This window comes from Cololabis saira, chromosome 13 (assembly GCF_033807715.1).
Source record: "Cololabis saira isolate AMF1-May2022 chromosome 13, fColSai1.1, whole genome shotgun sequence".
Lineage (NCBI taxonomy): Eukaryota > Metazoa > Chordata > Actinopteri > Beloniformes > Belonidae > Cololabis > Cololabis saira.
Window position 1 is genome coordinate 21,445,847 of NC_084599.1, and position 18,196 is coordinate 21,464,042.

General features: G+C 38.2%; 1 protein-coding gene and 4 long non-coding RNA genes across 5 annotated transcripts; all 5 read right to left on the reverse strand.

The window, feature by feature from the left end:
• Positions 1-31: 31 nt before the first annotated feature.
• Positions 32-8,802, reverse strand: si:dkey-21p1.3 (collagen alpha-3(V) chain). The gene is made up of 23 exons (XM_061738973.1): positions 8,755-8,802; positions 8,542-8,595; positions 8,366-8,419; positions 8,095-8,202; positions 7,869-7,922; positions 6,561-6,618; positions 6,401-6,405; positions 6,283-6,336; positions 6,139-6,192; positions 5,897-5,950; positions 5,740-5,793; positions 5,594-5,647; positions 4,952-5,005; positions 4,814-4,867; positions 4,685-4,738; positions 4,505-4,522; positions 3,339-3,401; positions 3,038-3,223; positions 2,728-2,863; positions 2,514-2,620; positions 2,208-2,288; positions 1,885-2,094; positions 32-904 (listed from the first exon to the last, which is right to left on the reverse strand). Exons 2-23 carry the CDS (start codon positions 8,542-8,544, stop codon positions 752-754), a joined length of 1,668 nt encoding a protein of 555 aa, XP_061594957.1. The 5' UTR covers positions 8,545-8,595; positions 8,755-8,802; the 3' UTR covers positions 32-751.
• Positions 8,803-9,194: 392 nt separating this feature from the next.
• Positions 9,195-10,206, reverse strand: LOC133457801 (uncharacterized). Its single transcript, XR_009783903.1, has 5 exons — positions 10,086-10,206; positions 9,891-9,944; positions 9,688-9,795; positions 9,439-9,492; positions 9,195-9,303 (listed from the first exon to the last, which is right to left on the reverse strand). It is a non-coding gene; the product is annotated as an uncharacterized LOC133457801 (long non-coding RNA).
• Positions 10,207-10,317: 111 nt separating this feature from the next.
• On the reverse strand, positions 10,318-13,667 carry LOC133457948 (uncharacterized). Its single transcript, XR_009783915.1, has 3 exons — positions 13,623-13,667; positions 12,307-12,414; positions 10,318-10,367 (listed from the first exon to the last, which is right to left on the reverse strand). It is a non-coding gene; the product is annotated as an uncharacterized LOC133457948 (long non-coding RNA).
• Positions 13,668-13,776: 109 nt separating this feature from the next.
• Positions 13,777-14,178, reverse strand: LOC133457947 (uncharacterized). The gene is made up of 3 exons (XR_009783914.1): positions 14,126-14,178; positions 13,928-13,981; positions 13,777-13,822 (listed from the first exon to the last, which is right to left on the reverse strand). It is a non-coding gene; the product is annotated as an uncharacterized LOC133457947 (long non-coding RNA).
• Positions 14,179-17,670: 3,492 nt separating this feature from the next.
• LOC133457946 (uncharacterized) lies at positions 17,671-18,014 on the reverse strand. Its single transcript, XR_009783913.1, has 3 exons — positions 17,942-18,014; positions 17,775-17,828; positions 17,671-17,698 (listed from the first exon to the last, which is right to left on the reverse strand). It is a non-coding gene; the product is annotated as an uncharacterized LOC133457946 (long non-coding RNA).
• Positions 18,015-18,196: the final 182 nt, after the last annotated feature.

Sequence of the window (18,196 nt, forward strand, 5' to 3'; positions counted from 1 at the left end):
TAAAGATGTGTAATACATTATTCTAGTCTGATCTGGGTCTGTGAGGTCACTTTACTCTGTAAATCTGAAAACACTGCAAAAAAAGATGAGACTGGGTAATGTCATGTCACACAACTCTGTTTATTTTCTAATAAGCAATCCCCTAAGACACCCAAACATATGCTCTGGAGCACAGATTTCTTTTTCATAATACTGTATGTGCTCTTCAAAACTCAACAATCTTGGCTTGGGACTTGCAGGGACAGGGTGGGGTACAAATCCAGTAGGCTTGTAAATAGTCATATGACAAAGCATGTAAAAACATCTGTTCAATCTTAAAGTTTTATAACATAATAAAAATCCCCTGGTCTGTATCAGGTCTTGAAACTATACATAGTTTTATTGTGTAAACTGTAGCCATATTTGACTATGCAATGATACCGTTTTACACCATTCCTTCAAGTAGAGGATGAATGACTGACTACTTATCAACAATAAGATATAAGTCAAACTACCTAGGCAATTAGTATTACATAAGAATGTCATGACAAATTGTAAAATGTTTTATCAAACAAAATCAAACAACTTAAAAAAAATTAATAAATATACAACAAAATACAAAAATAGCACAGAGTTATGCCGCTAAAAATGAACACAGCCAGTCATAATACAGTATAATTATGCTTTCTATGTGAAAGAAATGTTTACAGAATTTTACACTCGGAAATGGAAGGAACATCACACACACACGCGCTCACACACAATTTAACCTTCACAAGAAACAAAGGGGTCCCACATCCACAGCCATTTCAGAGGTTAGGTTGGCTGGACTGCCCATCTCTATGCCCACATCTCTGATGGGAAGTAACTCCATATCCCCTCGATGCAACTCTGTATTCCCCCGAACAGTCACGGTCATGTGCACCTGGAAAAGATCAGACAAAAGCACTTAGGAGAGCTGTCATCTTTTTGGGATTATCATATTGTCTTATCCACAATGTTGGATTGATGGCGTCAAAGAGGACGTTAGTAACGGACAAACACGCCTGTTTGAAAGGGGTGCCAGGAGAACTTATCTTCTCGTTATAAAAGATAATGTTAGCTTGGCTTTGGTTTGCAAAGATGTATCAGAACAAACCATGGGACTTCTGGAACAATGCCATTTGGACAAACAAATCCAAATCAGAAATGTTTCTCCAAAATGCACAGCAAAAAGAAAGACATCAACGGTTAAAACCAGCATTAAAAAAAAAAAAAAAAAAAAAACCAGCATTCAAGCAAAATGGATAAGGGACGATAAAATATTCTGGAGTCAAATGTGAAATCTTCTTTCTAGCAGTTAAAAGTTTGACTGAAATTGTGTCAAATGGGACAAATATCCCAAACAGACCGGAAAGTCTGCAACAGAATGACTGAAAAAGTACAAATTTCCACAAACTTCAATGAACTGAGGCAAAATTGTAAAGAAGGATGGCCAAAATCTCTCCATGATGATGTGAGAGATGGATCATTTAATTCCAAACACAATTCAAGTGATTGCTGTAAAAGATTTGTCTGCAAGCTATCAAATTATTAGTTATGCTTCATCATTTTAGTTTAGTTTTAGTTCAACAGTAATAACATGAGCCATGTGTTTTTGTTCATCTAGTTGTTTGTACTTAATTGGAAAGGTTAAATTAATTCTATCATGTTCTCTTATGTAAAATCTTAGAATTGGACGATTGTATGATTTTCACCTTGTTTTCCTTTTTTCCTTTACACAAAGCCTTTTGGTTTACACAAATTGTTTTTCTGTCATGTATGATAATTGCACGCCATTGTTCTTTTGTTTGTTTTTAAGATATTTTACCTTCATCATATCAACGTAAAGCTAATGTCTTTGGTTCTCTAAACGTTTATTCTTACCTCACAGCTTTCCCTGGATACTGTAATGAGGTGTGAGTCAATTTCTTTGCCAGAGTCTCCCAACAAATGGATTTTTCGACGGGCAAATTCTCCTGCAGCAGCAGAACTGGACTGGTTTGCTGGACAGGTGAGAATAATGTGCTGGAAAGATGTGTGGCTGTGGAGCCTCAGAAATCTCAGCTGTATGAAGTCCACCCCAGCATACTCCAACTAGCACATAGTACAGGACTTTAGTACAAAGTAAGTTGCAGATAAAAAAAGGCAGAATAAATGACTAAACACTCAGTACACTTATGATTAAATCACATTTGAAATAAACTTACCTTTTGTCCACCTTGTTCTTGAGTAAACCACTGCATAGGCATCCTTGAGTTCACATTTTCTTTTTCCCACCTTAATGTTATCTAAAGAAGGGAATATGTCATGTCCATTCCTTATTGATGTGATAATATTTTCATATACTGGTGTGGTAATGAGAATGATTGGCTTATGATGCCTAATATTGCAATGAAAATGACAAAAAAGCAGTGATCATTTTCTGAGTAATGAAGCTATTAGCATGCCTTAATGGGCAGAAAAAACCATCCCACATCACTCCTATCCTGCTTATGCTAAGCCATATAAGGTACCTGTGCATGCAGAGGATCTATGCAGGTCGTTCCTCCTGCTGTGAAGTTACAAAACACCTTCACAGCATCACAGGGACAGCCTTGGTTTGGATCCATGTAAAAGTAACCTAAAATTCACAAGACTTGATTTATTAGAAAAAATTGACACATAAAGTCTCACTGGAGATTGAGAGATTGAAGAATTTTGTGGCTCTGAACTTACACAGACACTAACCGTCATTTAGATGTGGATGTAAGAGTTTCAGTTCATAGCAGGTTGTGCCGGGATTATCTTCAGTTCCCAGGGACCAGCTGGAAGATTCCTCAGCTCCATTTCCTTGAGACCATCTCCTGGATATCAGCCTGTGCTGCTGTGGACGAATACATTATTTAGTTGGCCATGGTGACCCTCTCAGCCCTCATATAAAGGATAAAACGCAAAGCAAAATGAGGACATTGCAGAAATAAATCCATATGCAGAGAAACCTTGTACTGACATTCATTTCATTTCAGTAATATTTTATTAATCCTCAAAGAGAAATTACATTTTCTTGTCCTTCCCTTTGCTCCAGGAGGCCAGGATGTTGCATTGAATTAGATAAAGTTTTCATCATATATTTTGCCTTGGGTACTGTTTTGGGACTTTGGTCAGTTCTTATTCCTGGTCTTGGCTCAGAGTTTGAGTCAAGACTTTGTATGGACCTGAATTTGCCAGGTGCTCCTGGTTTCCCCTGTAATAAAAACACAATACAAACCCTAAGGCAGTTCAGCAACAGTACAGTATATTTGTCTGACATTTACTGATGACACCCAGCAAGATCAATTGTCATTTGGATGGTCACTTACCGGAGGTCCCTGACTGCCTTTAATTCCCTTTGGCCCTCTCCTGCCTTGGGTACCTTTCACCCCCTTTAAAGGCCAAAACAGAGTCAAGCAATTAGTTCAGGCTGGATTAAAATGATCTGGGGACATGTGGTGATTTCTTTTAATCATGGAAGACATCTTTGATTTTAATCCCGCCCGAGTGCACCATGTCTATGATTTGTAAAGCAAAAAATTCCTCCGCAAATTAACTACCTTATTTCAGAAAACACTGAGATAATAAATAATTTGAATCCTGTCCTAATGCACATGTCAGTAATTCAACCATGTACGTCTGGAATCTTTGGAAAAAATAATAATAATAAAAAAATCCGCTCATAGCCTTTTTTACCTCTTTCCCGGTGTAATTTGGGGAATTGCTGTCTATATAGTGAGATATTATGTAACAACGTCAGCCCAAATCCACCCCATATAGTGTAATGATCTGATATTTTTAGGTCATAAACTTAAAGAAATGTATCAACATTAAGCTTCACATGGAGACCTATGAAACGAGAAGTCCCCCACAGCAGAAAAAGGGATAATGACACGTGTGGCTGCCTAGCGCAGTCAGAAACTTTTTATCTTTTATTAAGCTCAAAGGCTCTTTGACAGCACAAAACCTTTAGGGCTTCAACGAAAACTTCGGACTCAGTTATGTCTACCATCAAGTTTACTGTTACCATGAAAACTTAAAACCAGACTGACAGCATATTCCTATTTTGTCAGTGTCAATATGTGATGTGTCATTATGGAAATCAAACTCCCTAGTGTCTGATCAGATGGTTTTAACTCAATATTCAAATTTTATGTAAAATAAAAGGTCATATTTTAAATAAAATGCAAATTCTCAATGTCACTTATGGGATCAATGTCTGTAAATCACGACAAAACACCAACACCAACTTATACAGCACTAATGCATATAGATGTCGGGGTGTAATCTCAGAATTACTGCAGGTCCAGGGGTAATTTTAGTCCAGTGCAAATAGAAGACAAATTTAATACTGATTTAAATGGCCACGGATAGACTGCTTCAGTCATTCATATTAACTGTAGAATATACTGTACATCACAATGGTAATTTCAGTATGGTTAGACTCAAAGACTCACAAATATACAACAAAAAATAAATAAATAAAAATTCTCACCTTATTTCCAACATGGCCCTGTACCAATGAAATTGAGGAAATGGTTATTACTGAAATTCATGTAGCCCCAAGTTTGCAGTTTTTGATTTCCTAAAAATCTGACCAACATGGTACTTTCTGTTTACAAAGTGAAATGTTTGCTCAAATCATTATGCTAAGCAGAACATTAGAATAACATACATCGATTGCAATGGGGCCACTCTGCCCTGGTGGACCAGGAGGACCCGAATCCCCCTGTGGAAATCGATATTTTGGTTAACAATTAGCTATGAGTTATTAAAACATAAAGAAAATCAAAAAGTAACCTACTTGTTTTCCTTTATGACCTTTTTCACCTTTGAGTCCCTGCAAACCAGGATTCCCCTATGATTGAAGTTAGAGGTGAGTGAGATTAACATAACATAAAAGCCAGAAAATGTAACAACTTTGTATTTGATTTAAACCAACCTTTAGCCCTGGTGGACCAGTTGGTCCCAATATCCCCATATCACCCAGGAGACCCTGTATATTAAAAAAAACAACAAAACAGGAGGCAAGGGGTAGAATGTAACATCCTTTATTAATAAAAACGGCTGAAAAAGCTGACTAACAAAATCCAAAATGCTGACGTGAACAGACAAGAGACAGGAGGCCAGCAAAGGGAAGCACAACAGGAAGCAGCCAACAGAGGAGAACAACAGACTGGCAAGAGAAAAGGGGGCACATTTTATAGACAAATAGGTTGATGAAACACAGGTATAAACAATCATGGATGAAAACAAGAAGAAGAGACACTGAGGGTAGATACATACAGATACATCAAAGAAAAGAATAAATGGAAACCAAGATAAACAATACCAAGAAACCAAAACACTTCATATAGAAGTAATGATAAACTGTTGCTGTTCTTGTCTCTTTCTGAATTGAAGTAAATTAAATAATCTTCTCATGATATCGGCGCAGTTGTAATGGTTCACAGCAAAAATCCAGAAACTACATTTGTTTAAGAGCAGTGTTTATTCCTTTCAATGTGTGAGCATTTGCTGTCAATATAAAGCAAAGATATGAGAGAACATTTTGAATAAACACAACGCACTGTATGCCTCTTACCTTTGTGCCAGCACTTCCACTTTTACCCTTTATTCCTCTATGGCCAGTAATACCCTGTAAGTGACAGCAGCAGTGTTGGAAATGCTCACCAGCAAAGAAATTACCTTATTCCTGACCATATTCCTCTGTAAAATGAACCAGTATACCTTTGGCCCTACTGGTCCATGAGGTCCATATTTTCCCTTTGGGCCTGTTTTGCCCTAAACAGTTCAGAAAGAGAGAAGTAAAGGCAAATTCCCCAACAGTGTGCATATAACAGAATTTGATGAACATGTGTACATTTGGTTTAAATCAATGGCCCACCTTAAATCCTGTTGGTCCGGTGTTTCCTCTAATACCAGGAGTTCCAGGTTCTCCCTACAATATTAAATATATTTATTACAACAAAATGCATCAGGAAAAATGTATAATGATAATAATAATACATTTTATTTGTTAGGCGCCTTTCCAAGATGGTTATGAATGCGAGAACATTTTAATTTGTTCATGGTTCAGCTGCTGGTTATTGTGTAGATGCATGTAATCCATGATTGTACTGATCCTACCATCTTGCCAGCCCTGCCTGGTGATCCATGAGCTCCTCTCAAACCAATATCACCCTTTGGGAAGAACGAAGTGGGAGTTTAGTGTATGGAAAGGTTTGAGCCATATTTGGCATATAATAAATCTTTCCATAAAAACTTTCTTACTGGATCCCCTTCGTTCCCCTCAACCCCCAGTAATCCATCCAAACCATTCAGGCCCTGAAAAATAAAAACAAAAAAACAACAACAAAACAACTAATTACTAATTAACTTCAGTACCTACCTCAACTAAGGACAACATACAGACATGAATGTCAGAAAAGGTTTCATTTTTCCATGTCAAATTATCTTCACACTTAAAATTACTATCATTGTTTCAGAATAGTGGATTTGTGGTAATGTGTGTGAGTGTATGTGTTTTATCTAACAAAAGGGATGGATACTTGCAGGTTTTCCAGGTAATCCAGAAGGTCCTGGCATCCCTGGCTTGCCTTCACTTCCCTACAGAAGGGATTATTCTTCATGAGCACTGATAAAACTATTACATACTTAGCTCCAAGATTTCTCCATTTGGTTTGAGCCAATATTTGTTCAACCTTTGAGTAATATAAAATAACACCATGAGCTTTCAGAGCTTTCCAGAGCCTACTGATTTTTCTTGGAAGTAAGCCATGAGTTTTTTTAAAGCTGAAGAACAACAACAACAACAAAACCCCCAAAAAACAAAGCATCAGCCTAGCGATGCCCTGTAGGGGGTGATTTGATACACTTGGGCCCGGGGTTCCTGCCCCTATAAGAGGTCTAATCAGACACTGGGAGTTTTTCCTTGCGCAATAGTGTTGCAATAAAGTATTTTTAAGTCCTGTTTTTTATGACTCCCGAGCCAGGTTGTGACTCTAGCCTGAAATTTGGAAGGTTTTGAAAAAAAAAACCCCACTAAAAGTCATGTTTTATTTCGCTTTATTTTTCCTCACCAATATTTCTGTCTTGAATGGGCTCCCAAAACTGATATAGAAAAACTTCCTCACATGCTTGTTCATCATATCAGATTGTACAGATTTCATGACATCATGTTTAGTTCCTTGGTTTCATTTACAAGTGTTGCTGGGAATTAAGGTAAAACAGTTTAGTCTTTGTTATGAGGGCTCTTAGAGAATTTTGCTTGCTTTAGACAGAGAGTTTTTCATGTGCTTATGACAACATCCCTTCGGCTCTCTTGTTTCTGTTAGTGAGGAAGGTCTTCTGTTAGCAATCGTTAGCATAAAGATCTGATTGATAGCTAGACTAGAGACTTTCCTGATGGCTCCTTCTGAGGTTCATTATAACATTCTTCAAAGTTCTCCACACAGAAGCTAGAGATCCTGCTCATAGTCATATGGGTGTACCTTCTTAGTTATGTCTAATGTACTCAAAATAGTTGAAGAAGCATCAGACCAATGGTTGACAGAAGCAGATAGACCCCAAACAGTTTCACGTGGAAGGTTTCAGGTCCTTATGTAGAAGAGGTTTTTAAGTTTTTTATTTTAAATAATTGGGGTCTCAAAGGTTTGCCTTTATCTTGACAACTGTTGGCAAATTAAATTTTTTTTAACCAAGCAGACCTGCTATGAAAGAAGCTGCCTCACACTGTCATTAGTTCCAGTTTGAGATGTGAAAAACTTCTATTCAAGGACCATGGATTTATTTGGTCTGTGGCTTTTGCATCAGAAATTACTGCATCAGATGATTTTTTACGACTTAATAAAACTTACAATTTTCCCAGCTTTTCCTTTGGGCCCTTTTCCTCCAGATTGACCTTGTTTTCCCTTTAAAAAATATAATAAGTCATGGCATAAAACTTCCACTCCATGTGGATGTAAGTGTAAAAACGGCAAACAACGGTCAACTGATTGCATGTTGATATTAGCAGGTAAAACATTAGTATCTCAATACTAGTATACTGGTTAAGTGTTTTGTTCAGCTCTGCGTTCTTCTTACCCTTCGTCCCTGAATTCCTTTTGTTCCTGGAAGACCAGGAGGACCAGCAGGTCCAGGTCCACCTTTAGCACCAGGAGTCCCAATGAACCCCCTTTTCCCCACTGGCCCCTAAAAATATATTGTTATACTTATATAATAATATTTGATGATCATTTACTAGAGGAGCATTGTGAAGAACTGAAATAAAAACCCAACAATTATTCAATTACAACTTTAATTTAAACATTTGTGACAAAAACCTGCATTTTGAAATTAAAAGATCCCGTCTTACCAATGTTCCATGTGTCCCAGGCTCTCCCTTTGGACCCTTTTGGCCTCTTATGCCCTTGTGAACACACACAGTTATACAAAGTGATTGCATCACTGTGGTTATATGTCCCAATGCAACCTTAAGTACGCTTGACCAAACTAATTGGATCCCCAAAGTAAAACATAATGTAATCTCACCATGTCTCCTTTAAGACCTGCAGGACCTGTTATGCCTTTCTCACCATGACTGCCCTGAATTACAGAAACAGCAGAGACATGATCAATTAAACACCAAGGATATACACTGCATGTATATCCTTTACCACCACAGATGGATATACAGGCACTGAAAGTGTAATTACATGAACCTTTATTGTATTATAATGTGTCAAAATGAATGGTACATTACACCTTTGGTCCAGAGTTTCCTGTTTTGCCACCATCACCCTTCTCGCCTGGCAGACCCTGAGAATACAGATAAGTATTTGTTTTTATTTTAATGTGTTGACATTTTCAGAATTGCCTCCTCTGTTTTGTAGAAAAATATGAGCTGGATATGTGACTGAGCTATACAGTTTTATCACATCAGAATAACAATATAGTTATTAATGTTGTCAGATTTAACATACAGGCAATGATGATCCAGCTTTTCCCACAGGACCTCTACTACCAGGTGGACCCTGAAATGGCAAGGAATGCAATGCTTATTGCTTGCAGTGTCTTATTTCATGTGGGGACATCATAAGTCATGACACAGCCAAAGTATTTCTTGACGTGAAACAGGGATTGACATATTAGTACACCGCAGCATTTATGACTTGAATAGTAGAAGAATCCCACTCTTTCACTGACAGTGTGTCCTTGCAGGCCTTTTTGGCCTCTGGCTCCTGGCGCCCCAGTGGTCCCCCCACGTCCGAACTGTCCACGCATGCCTGACAAACCCCTGGTGCCTTCATCACCCTGTGAATATCATCAACATCAAGTCATGCTTTCCCCCAAACCTTTAACATAGAGCTTACAGACTGCCTGCTGCAAAGTGTATTCGATTAAGTCCTTCATTATTGGGTCAAGAATTTCTGAGTTCAAATAACAAACCTTTAGCGCTGTAAGCCCTTGTTGTCCTCTATCGCCTGGTGAACCCCTGTATCCCTGTGAAAGAGAATAAATAATGAAAGACTGAAGGAATATATTGCATCCCACACTTTCAGAAACTTTTTAGCACTGAGCGAGTCTCAGGAAATTGGGTTTATTTTTCACCTTTTGACCCTGTGTCATTAAAGTCACCACATTAAAGTGATCTCATGCAAAGTGATCTCATGCAAAGTGATCTAATTTCCAAACAACCTGTTTCCCTAGTGGCCCTTTTCGTCCCTGTGGCCCCCGGTTCCCTCTTTCCCCTTCGGCTCCCCTTGATCCTTTTTCCCCAGGAAGTCCAGCATTTCCCTTATCGCCCTGAAATGTAAGCAAACCAGGGTTTCAAGTGTGACATATTTTCAAACAATCAGAGATGCAGTAATAATCCAAAATTTGAATTTACATTTACTCACAGATATGCTTTTTTGACCAACTGGCCCCTCAACTCCAGTTAGTCCCACTGGACCCTAAATACAAAAGCACTAACTTAGACGTTGGCAAATCTATGTAACAAGTCTTTGTTTGTATTTGTTATTCTAACCTGGTGTTGGGAAAATATAATATGAAATGTATTCAAATCTGCAATGAACACAGTCTAATCAATCTACCTCCTCACCATCGAGACCAGCAACTCCCTCCTGCCCAGGGGCACCTCTGGATCCCTGGAGACAGCATGAAGGGACAAACACAATTGACTAAATAATAAAGCATTGATTGTTTTGGAAATTAGCTCACATCTTTATGCCATTCTTCCATGCAGCATTTTGTTTTCCATTTAGGAAGACATAAAAGTGAAGCTACATGCTTAGAGGAGCTCAGAAGTAGACCATTGGGACCTTGTCTCCTTTAACACCACCTGGTCCAGTCGGTCCTTGCGTTCCATCCTTACCCTGTACAAAGAGAGTAAAGTAGCAATAAGTGTTTTCTAGAAAGAGTTGATTCATCTCAGTGAGATACAGGTAGGTGCATAATCTTGGAGAGCATTTAACATTTTGGCAAACCATTGTGGTAAAAGCAAAAGGACTGCTGTTTATTCCTTGATTTGAGAGAGGCTCTTAGCACGGAGTCTTATTACAAGCTTTCAAAGATGATGATGACAATGAATCAAAACAAAAACCAAAACCAAAACTCCAAAACAATCGCAATAGTTTATAGATCCAAAGAACTTTTAAATAAAAAATAACATTACCTGCTATATTGTTCCCTTATAGTCCCATACATGACATATTGTGGGGAAACACCTATAAAACCAATCTCATGCCCATATTTTTACTACAAAAAAGAATAGTACCTATAATTATGGGAGCAGAGTACTTGGCGCCAACTAATGCTTTATTTATTAATTTAAATACATTAAAATTCTGGGATCTAGTTAACCTTCAAACCTTATTGTTTATATATAAAGCACATCATAATCTCCTCCCAAGATGTTCTCAGAGGCCGTTCCAAATCCAAAAGAGTAAATATGAACTAAGGCACACAGGTATGTTTAGAAGGCATGGGGAAGAACCAAAAGTAAAGAAAACTGTGTTTCCGTGAAAGGTGTCAAATTGTGGAATTGCTGTGATAAGGATTTAAGAATGTGTAACTCAATTTATGTTTTCAAAAAATGTTTTAAATATAAAACGATAAACAGTTATAAAGAAATCTGTTAATTATGTTGGTATAGCCTATTATAGATTAACATGAAAATAGCACCACTATATACCCCTTTTTGCATTATTGGTATTACTATTTTTATATAACATAATGCAATGACAGTTTCTCTTTGTTTTCTTTTTATATATTTCTTTTCTCATTTGTGTATTATCATCCACCGGATGCCATATTGTGTGAATGATATACACTGCACAGGATAGGCTATAATAAGCCCTTGGCTTCAGCCTACTCCTTTTTCGGACATTTCTATTTACCTTTTATTTTATTTGTGAAATGAACATGTAAATGTCTCAATGTATTCTGTCCAAAATAAACCATTCATTCATTCAATCACACATTGGTGTATTATCTAACTTTTTCAACATATCCAAATGCAGCATAAGTTCATCCTCGATCATAACCAAAGCATCAGACCTGCTGACTTGATGATCTGATGACTAAACAAAGTGGTACAGTATGAAAGAAACTTTCTGTTTGCCATTCAAATCAGCATCTATCAGCTGTTGTCACAAGAGGACTGCTCTCATTGAGAATTTTCAACTTAAAGGTAATTAGTTTTAGAAATGCTTGACTTTTAACATGAATAAAGTCTCTCAGAGAAGATGTCTGTACTTAATTTTTTTACAACAGAAAATGTTCTGGCTTGACAGGGGGAATTACAGCTGCTCAGTGAGTCTTGAAAAGTCACTTGGTTGCTAGGAAACACATATAGAGCAACTACAAGCAGACAGAAGTTCCATCTATCAATCTACCACACACACATCACGCATTACAGGCTGGTGGGAGGATGAAGCTCATCTCTGCTGAGGTTCTGAGTGCAGGAGGCCACCTTAAAACTCTGCCAGCCCATTAACAAGATGAAAACAACCCAGCCTGCTCACACCTGGACCAGTTACCAATATTGAATTGCCAGTTGATCTAATACTCTTTGGACTATTCAACAAAGATGCTGAGAATCAGCAACTAATTAATTTGGTTGTGTTTGTTTAGCTATATTGGCTAACTTCTTGATCTGTGTTTTGTTGGTCAGAATGGCACACAAATGGTGATCAGGGATCCTCAGCAAGTGATCACTCATGAAATCCCGAGTATGAGATCATTTATGGATCAAAAACCGTGAGACTTTTGTAATAATAAAGGTTGACAACAGCAATGCAAAATTAAACTTACAAGATAACCTGTAACTCCCCGAGGGCCGATGGGACCTTGCGGTCCTCTGTGACCTGGAGGACCACCAGGCCCAACCTCACCCCATGATCCAATGTTACCCCTGATTCCCTGTAGGGGGAAATAAAGCAGTCACAAAAGCAGAAACAGAACTTGATACTATTATTATCATTATTAATCTCAAGATAACAAAACCTATTATTTTCTCTTAGAGATATAGTGAAGGGTTCATTAATTGACCTTTTATTTTCTGTAATGGGATGTTTATAGCAAACTCTTGCCACGAGAGTTTGGGATAAACCTTTAATTGACTTTGCCTCCTCCTGGACTAACATTGAAAAGCAGAAACAAGACCCCGCTGCCTTAAATGCTGTATAAATGGGATGCAAAATCAATTAAGACTATAAACCTAGGGTCAAGGCTTTGTTCACTCACTCCATAACTGTTTTCAAATTCATGAAATGAGATGGCAAAATAATTTTCGTCTCTCTACCTACCCCAGCAGGGGTAAATAAATTAATATTTGTCATGGTTCTGGGATTTTGATCAAATATCTGTTTCTGTTTTAGTATTGTTTTTTATGTGCTCTTTTTGACTTCTGTTTCATATTTTCATTTCCTGTTTTAATTTGGAAGCGCCTTCCTCGCCTGTGTTAACTTCCTCATTGGTTGTCTGTCCTGATTGTTTACACCTGTGTCTCTACCCTTTGAGTATCTTTGTGTGTATAAAAAATGTCCTCCCTATCCTCACTTCACTGTCTTCTTGATGTCATTCCTCCAGTCCATCTTCCTGTCCCCCACTCTCCCTTGTGTTTTGTCACTACAAGTTTGGCTTTTTTTGTGGCTGTAGTGGCCTTTATTTTGAAAGTGGCACGACAGGAAGTGGACAGCAGGTCTACAAAGTGAAGTTCTATTAACTGGAAAGTAGGATTAAGGCAGCTACAAAGTAGACCTGCTGCATGCAGCAAGTGTCTTCATTTCAGCCTTTTGAAATATCCAGCATTTTAACCTCCTATGAATTGGATTTTAACACTTTTTGACATGAATGGACAAAGACGTTATCAATTATGCTTCTCATTGACAGTTTCACAGTAAACAACACACGGGCGCTGACAGACCTTCCATGAAAATGCTTAATGCAAAAAAAAAAACCTCAGCCATGCAAATTCTAACTACCTCCTGACCCACAGCAGTCACACTTTAAAAAAAAGAAAAAAGAAAAACTAAGATAGTGACACCAATTGATTGACATAAAATCACTGGATCGCAGGAATGGATTGGTGGACAGATATTTGAAGGGGGTCACTCAAATCATCTTACAGGGTTTCCACTGTATCCTTTTGGTCCAGGTAGGCCCCTCTCACCCTGAAGCAAGTCATAAGAAACAGCTCAGAAAAACAACCTGACACAAAAATATTCAGTTTATTCTTAAAAATCTACTGAACAAAACCAGTAGCACATCTTGAATTACTTACTGGGGGTCCCGGTTTTCCCCTTGGTCCTTCCTCGCCACTTTTACCCTTCACAACAAGTCCAATATCAAATGATCTGACACTTAAAATCTGTGATGCATGTCCCCATGCTGATAAACGTGCAGATAAAACGTAAGGTGTTGAAAAACATACCTTTGATCCTGTGCTTCCTTTGTGCCCAATAGTGCCTCGTTTACCCTCAAGGCCCTAAAGGAAACCAAGATTTCTTAGCTTTCAGTGTAATTTTGGTTAAAGTGTCTCAGTTGCTCACTGTACTATGTATTTCTTTATGTGAGTATGAGATTTGTGAAAATAATACACTTTACACTCAAACATTGTTGAAGAACTTACTCTGTCTCCTTGCTTTCCTGGTGCCCCCTTCCTTCCTTCACTGCCAGGTTCTCCCTGGAAATTGCAAAAAAGGATGGCTTTTATGGATGATCCGCCTTATTTAATTGAATTTGTTATGAGGAAAATTTGGTAGGTTATCTTTTACTAGGCTTTATAAACAAATGGAACGCAGTAAAAACTCACACTCATTCCTACAGGTCCTTGGATTCCAGGAGAGCCTGTTTTCCCCGGCAATCCCTGTGGAAAACACCTTATCATCAAATATCCATTTGTGATGCTACTGTGAAAGTCTTCAGCTACAGGGTCACTTTCTTGGCTGTTGTAAGGATGTAATGACTCATTATTTGGCTGTAAACCAAAGCCAGAAGAAGCTTGAACCGCTAATGTTCGGGATAAAAAAAACATGAGAAAGGGTAACATCTTAGATAAAGTAGTCACTGTTTTTCAGTCTCCTTGGTGATGTATGCAGCATGAAAACATCTGGGTCTTGTGAAAATCCTTCCAGCACAAGTTAAATGATCTCACAAGATCTCCACTACTCCAGCAAAGCAAGAAAATATGATAGCTCAGTTTTTAATGTGGAGCTGTAACTCACTTTCGGTCCTGGTTGTCCAATATTCCCAGTCATTCCATTTTCACCAACCGGCCCCTTATAGAGAGAGACAGATAGATGTTAGGTTACAATACAAGTTACCCGTTCCTGGTTACACCTATAATAGTCCCACTGGAGTATTATTTTTGTGAATTATGGACTGTTCAAGAGGTTTCAGGTTTATAATTATATTGCATGATAAATGTTGCAGCAGGCTGACTAGTGCAGTTATACAAATAAGTTTACATAAAGATCTTATTTGCGTGCTGATTTGGTAGTGGGTGCTAAAAAAAAGTTATGATATATAACCTTGCAGGCAACAGGCGACAGCCCAAAGAATAGGCTATTATACACTGTGACACACATAAACAAAGGGCACAACCTCCACATAGAAATGCAGTCCATTAACCATTGTTCCGCATCCCGAGTCCAAGAGAAATGCACAAGATTTTTCAACCTTGGTTTGACTGTTTCTTCAGTTTTTCAGTCCCCTGTGATTCCTTTTCTGTTTTTTTTATTGCTAGAAAAATGAACATCTAAATTTTTGATTGAATATTAGCATTTACTGCCTTGTTTTCCTTTACCACGAGCACCACTTCATGGAGAGACGTTACACCTTTACCCAGGTTTTAATACATGTACGGCCTACTCCAACTTAAACATAAGCAAATTAACAAACATTACACTGTCTGCACCATCAAACTATATCTGTCTGTTCAATGCTAAATAGTGTCCCAACAGTCTGGGCAACAAATATTACTTATTTTAAATGTATGAATATAATATTGGTCTTATCATGGGGTAGACCATGCCTTCAGTAGCTGGTCCACACATTACACACACAGGACTACGTGCACAGTTCCATCTCATCTCAATTCCATCTGGCAGGCTTTAGGAATTGTGTCATTTGTGTTGTGTTGTGCTTATTGTCTTGCGCTATTTCAGAAGGTTATTGTTCATACTACCAGTGGAAGTAAAATAGATACCCTAACTGCTAAGTCATTCAGCTTCCTATGTGTTGTATGTGACTTGTAATGGTAATATGGAGTAGTGATAAGGAAATGTTGGACCTCACATTTGACTTTTCATTCCTCTCTCACTAAAGCAGTTGCTTGATCCTTTAGGTGAGCCAGTAGGTGGCAGAGTTACGATGCTGGGTTATTTTGAACTTCAAATTAGTTTGTCTTATTTAGTTGTTTTTGTTAACCAGCTTTCACAATGCACAACTGCACAGCTTGACAATGGTGACTAAGTAAAAACCAGCACCAGGTGAAGATTTGTGCCAAGCCTCCTCCATCACACGCCTAAATCCTACAGGTCTCACCTGGGCTCCTAGAGTGCCGTCCTGGCCTCTGTTGGCTATGTGACCTTGGAAACCCTGTAACAGGACACAGAAAATTAAACTTTGTCTTTCTTTGTTTCAGTAGCTGTTTCATGTGTGGATAGAGAAGAATAGATTAATATAAATTAATTAACCATGCAGATAAAGGTATGATGGCATTTCTCCGTTTATAAATGTACAAATAGTATCATATCAGGGTATTAGGTCTTCACTGTTGCCATTTAAGGAGTTGAACATAATTCTATTGGAAGTGTGAGCACCTTCAGGCCTTTACGTCCTGGAACACCTGGAAGTCCAGGTTTCCCCTAGACAAACACAAAGCAAATACTGTCATACATGTCACAGAGTAACAAGGAATTAAGGTTAATAGGAACACATGAGCTCATCTTCTTCATTTTCTTATTTATTTCCATCTTTCTCCTCTCATCAGTTGGATTTTGGTCTTCATTTCAAACGGTTTTAAAATGTGGCCAAGTCAGTAAGGACACAATGAATATTTAGCAAATCGTGTCTGAACATTAGTCCCTCCAGTGCCACCAACGGGTTCTACCTGGATGTATGTTTACTGATACAATTTTCTAAATCATTAACACCATTTGTAGAAAGTAATATAAATTCAGAGTTATTGGATTAAACTTATAAGAATGTACATTTCAATTTGTAAGTTGAAATGAAATGCTCTCTTCTCCTTAGGTCCTCTTGGTTCCAGTTCACCTTCCTCTGTTTGCATACTTTCCCATCTTCTCTGCTAAATCATCGTACCTGCAGGTACCTTATTATTGTTTTATCATTTGGATAGTATTTAGATGATCTGCATTTCTTGAACGCAGACCCTAGTCTGTTTAGTAAGCTTGAATGAAAGTTTTAAATATGTTCTTAAACCTTTGATTTCAAACATGACAACTAATCATTACATACACAGCATAATGTTACCATGGTGACGGTGCCCTTTAAATGTTTTCTGCTGGCCTTCTGTCGCTGGTTGAAGCTTCATTTTAATCTGGCATTTTATCAAATGCAGTGGAATTTGGTCCTTGACAATATTCAAGCTTGTTGATTTGAATTTCATTAAAAAAGAAAACTAAATCACAGCTGTACAGAAAAAGGTGAGGGAACCGCGATCTTTAAACAGTACACTGCAGTCAATTTAAACAGAATGAGATATGTAGCCACATAGGAACCTTGATACCAGGTTCTCCTTCAAGTCCCGTTTCTCCTGACTTCCCCATCTCTCCCTGCAGGGAGAAAACACAACCACATCACACATAGAACAATGATCAGCAAATATATTAAACCAATTCAACACTCACTCATACTCACAATAGGACCGGGCAGTCCAGAAAATCCTGCTCGACCTTCTCGACCCTGGACCAGAACAACAGCTATATGTCATGAAACTGTACAATCAGTATCTTCAATTTAATTGTACCTAAGTTAGGTCTGTCTCTAAATGTGGAGCGCATCTTAAGCATGTCATCAGACTTGGACAATATTACAGGAAAATTAGGAAAACTATTGTATTTTGTGTCGTATATTGTGACTAATAAACTAGCTTAGCTTTGCGTACATATTAAGCATCTTTTACCTTGTCACCTCGAGGCCCAGGATTTCCTTGAATACCAGTTATTCCTCGATCCCCCTATATCAATATGCACGGACAAAATGTTAGTTTTTTCCCCCCTTTCAGTTTACCATTCCAACTTTCTCATTTTCACCTTAGGTCCATCTTTTCCCTGCTTCCCTTGTTCCCCCATGTTGCCGTCAGTCCCCTACAACAGCGGAAGACAACACTTAATAACTGCAGTTACTGTAGCATCATTAAGGAGCTTTTCTTTTTCTTTCTCTTTTTTTCATCAAGTCTATTTTATTTTATTTTACTCACAATGGGTCCAGGAAGTCCGGCTGGCCCTGCTGCTCCTATGTCTCCCTGTTGTCCTGTTGGCCCTTGCCGTCCCTTAAATCCTCGTTTTCCCGGAGTCCCCGGACCTCCCTTTATACAAAAAAAGTCAATTAATCAGTTCAATATGTGAATTGATTAACTGAGCTGATCATTGAACTGCTCAGCTGAGCAGACTTACCATGTCTCCCTTAAACCCTGGATCACCCTTTGCACCTCGTCTGGATTTAGCTCCCTGTT

Excerpts from the sequence above, each read along its gene's own strand:
- si:dkey-21p1.3 (XM_061738973.1), bottom strand. Across the intron at positions 2,621-2,727 it reads ACATCCACATCTAAATGACG|GTTACTTTTACATGGATCCA; the intron begins GTTAGTGTCTGT and ends TGTGAATTTTAG. Across the intron at positions 2,095-2,207 it reads AAGAACAAGGTGGACAAAAG|TTGGAGTATGCTGGGGTGGA; the intron begins GTAAGTTTATTT and ends ACTATGTGCTAG.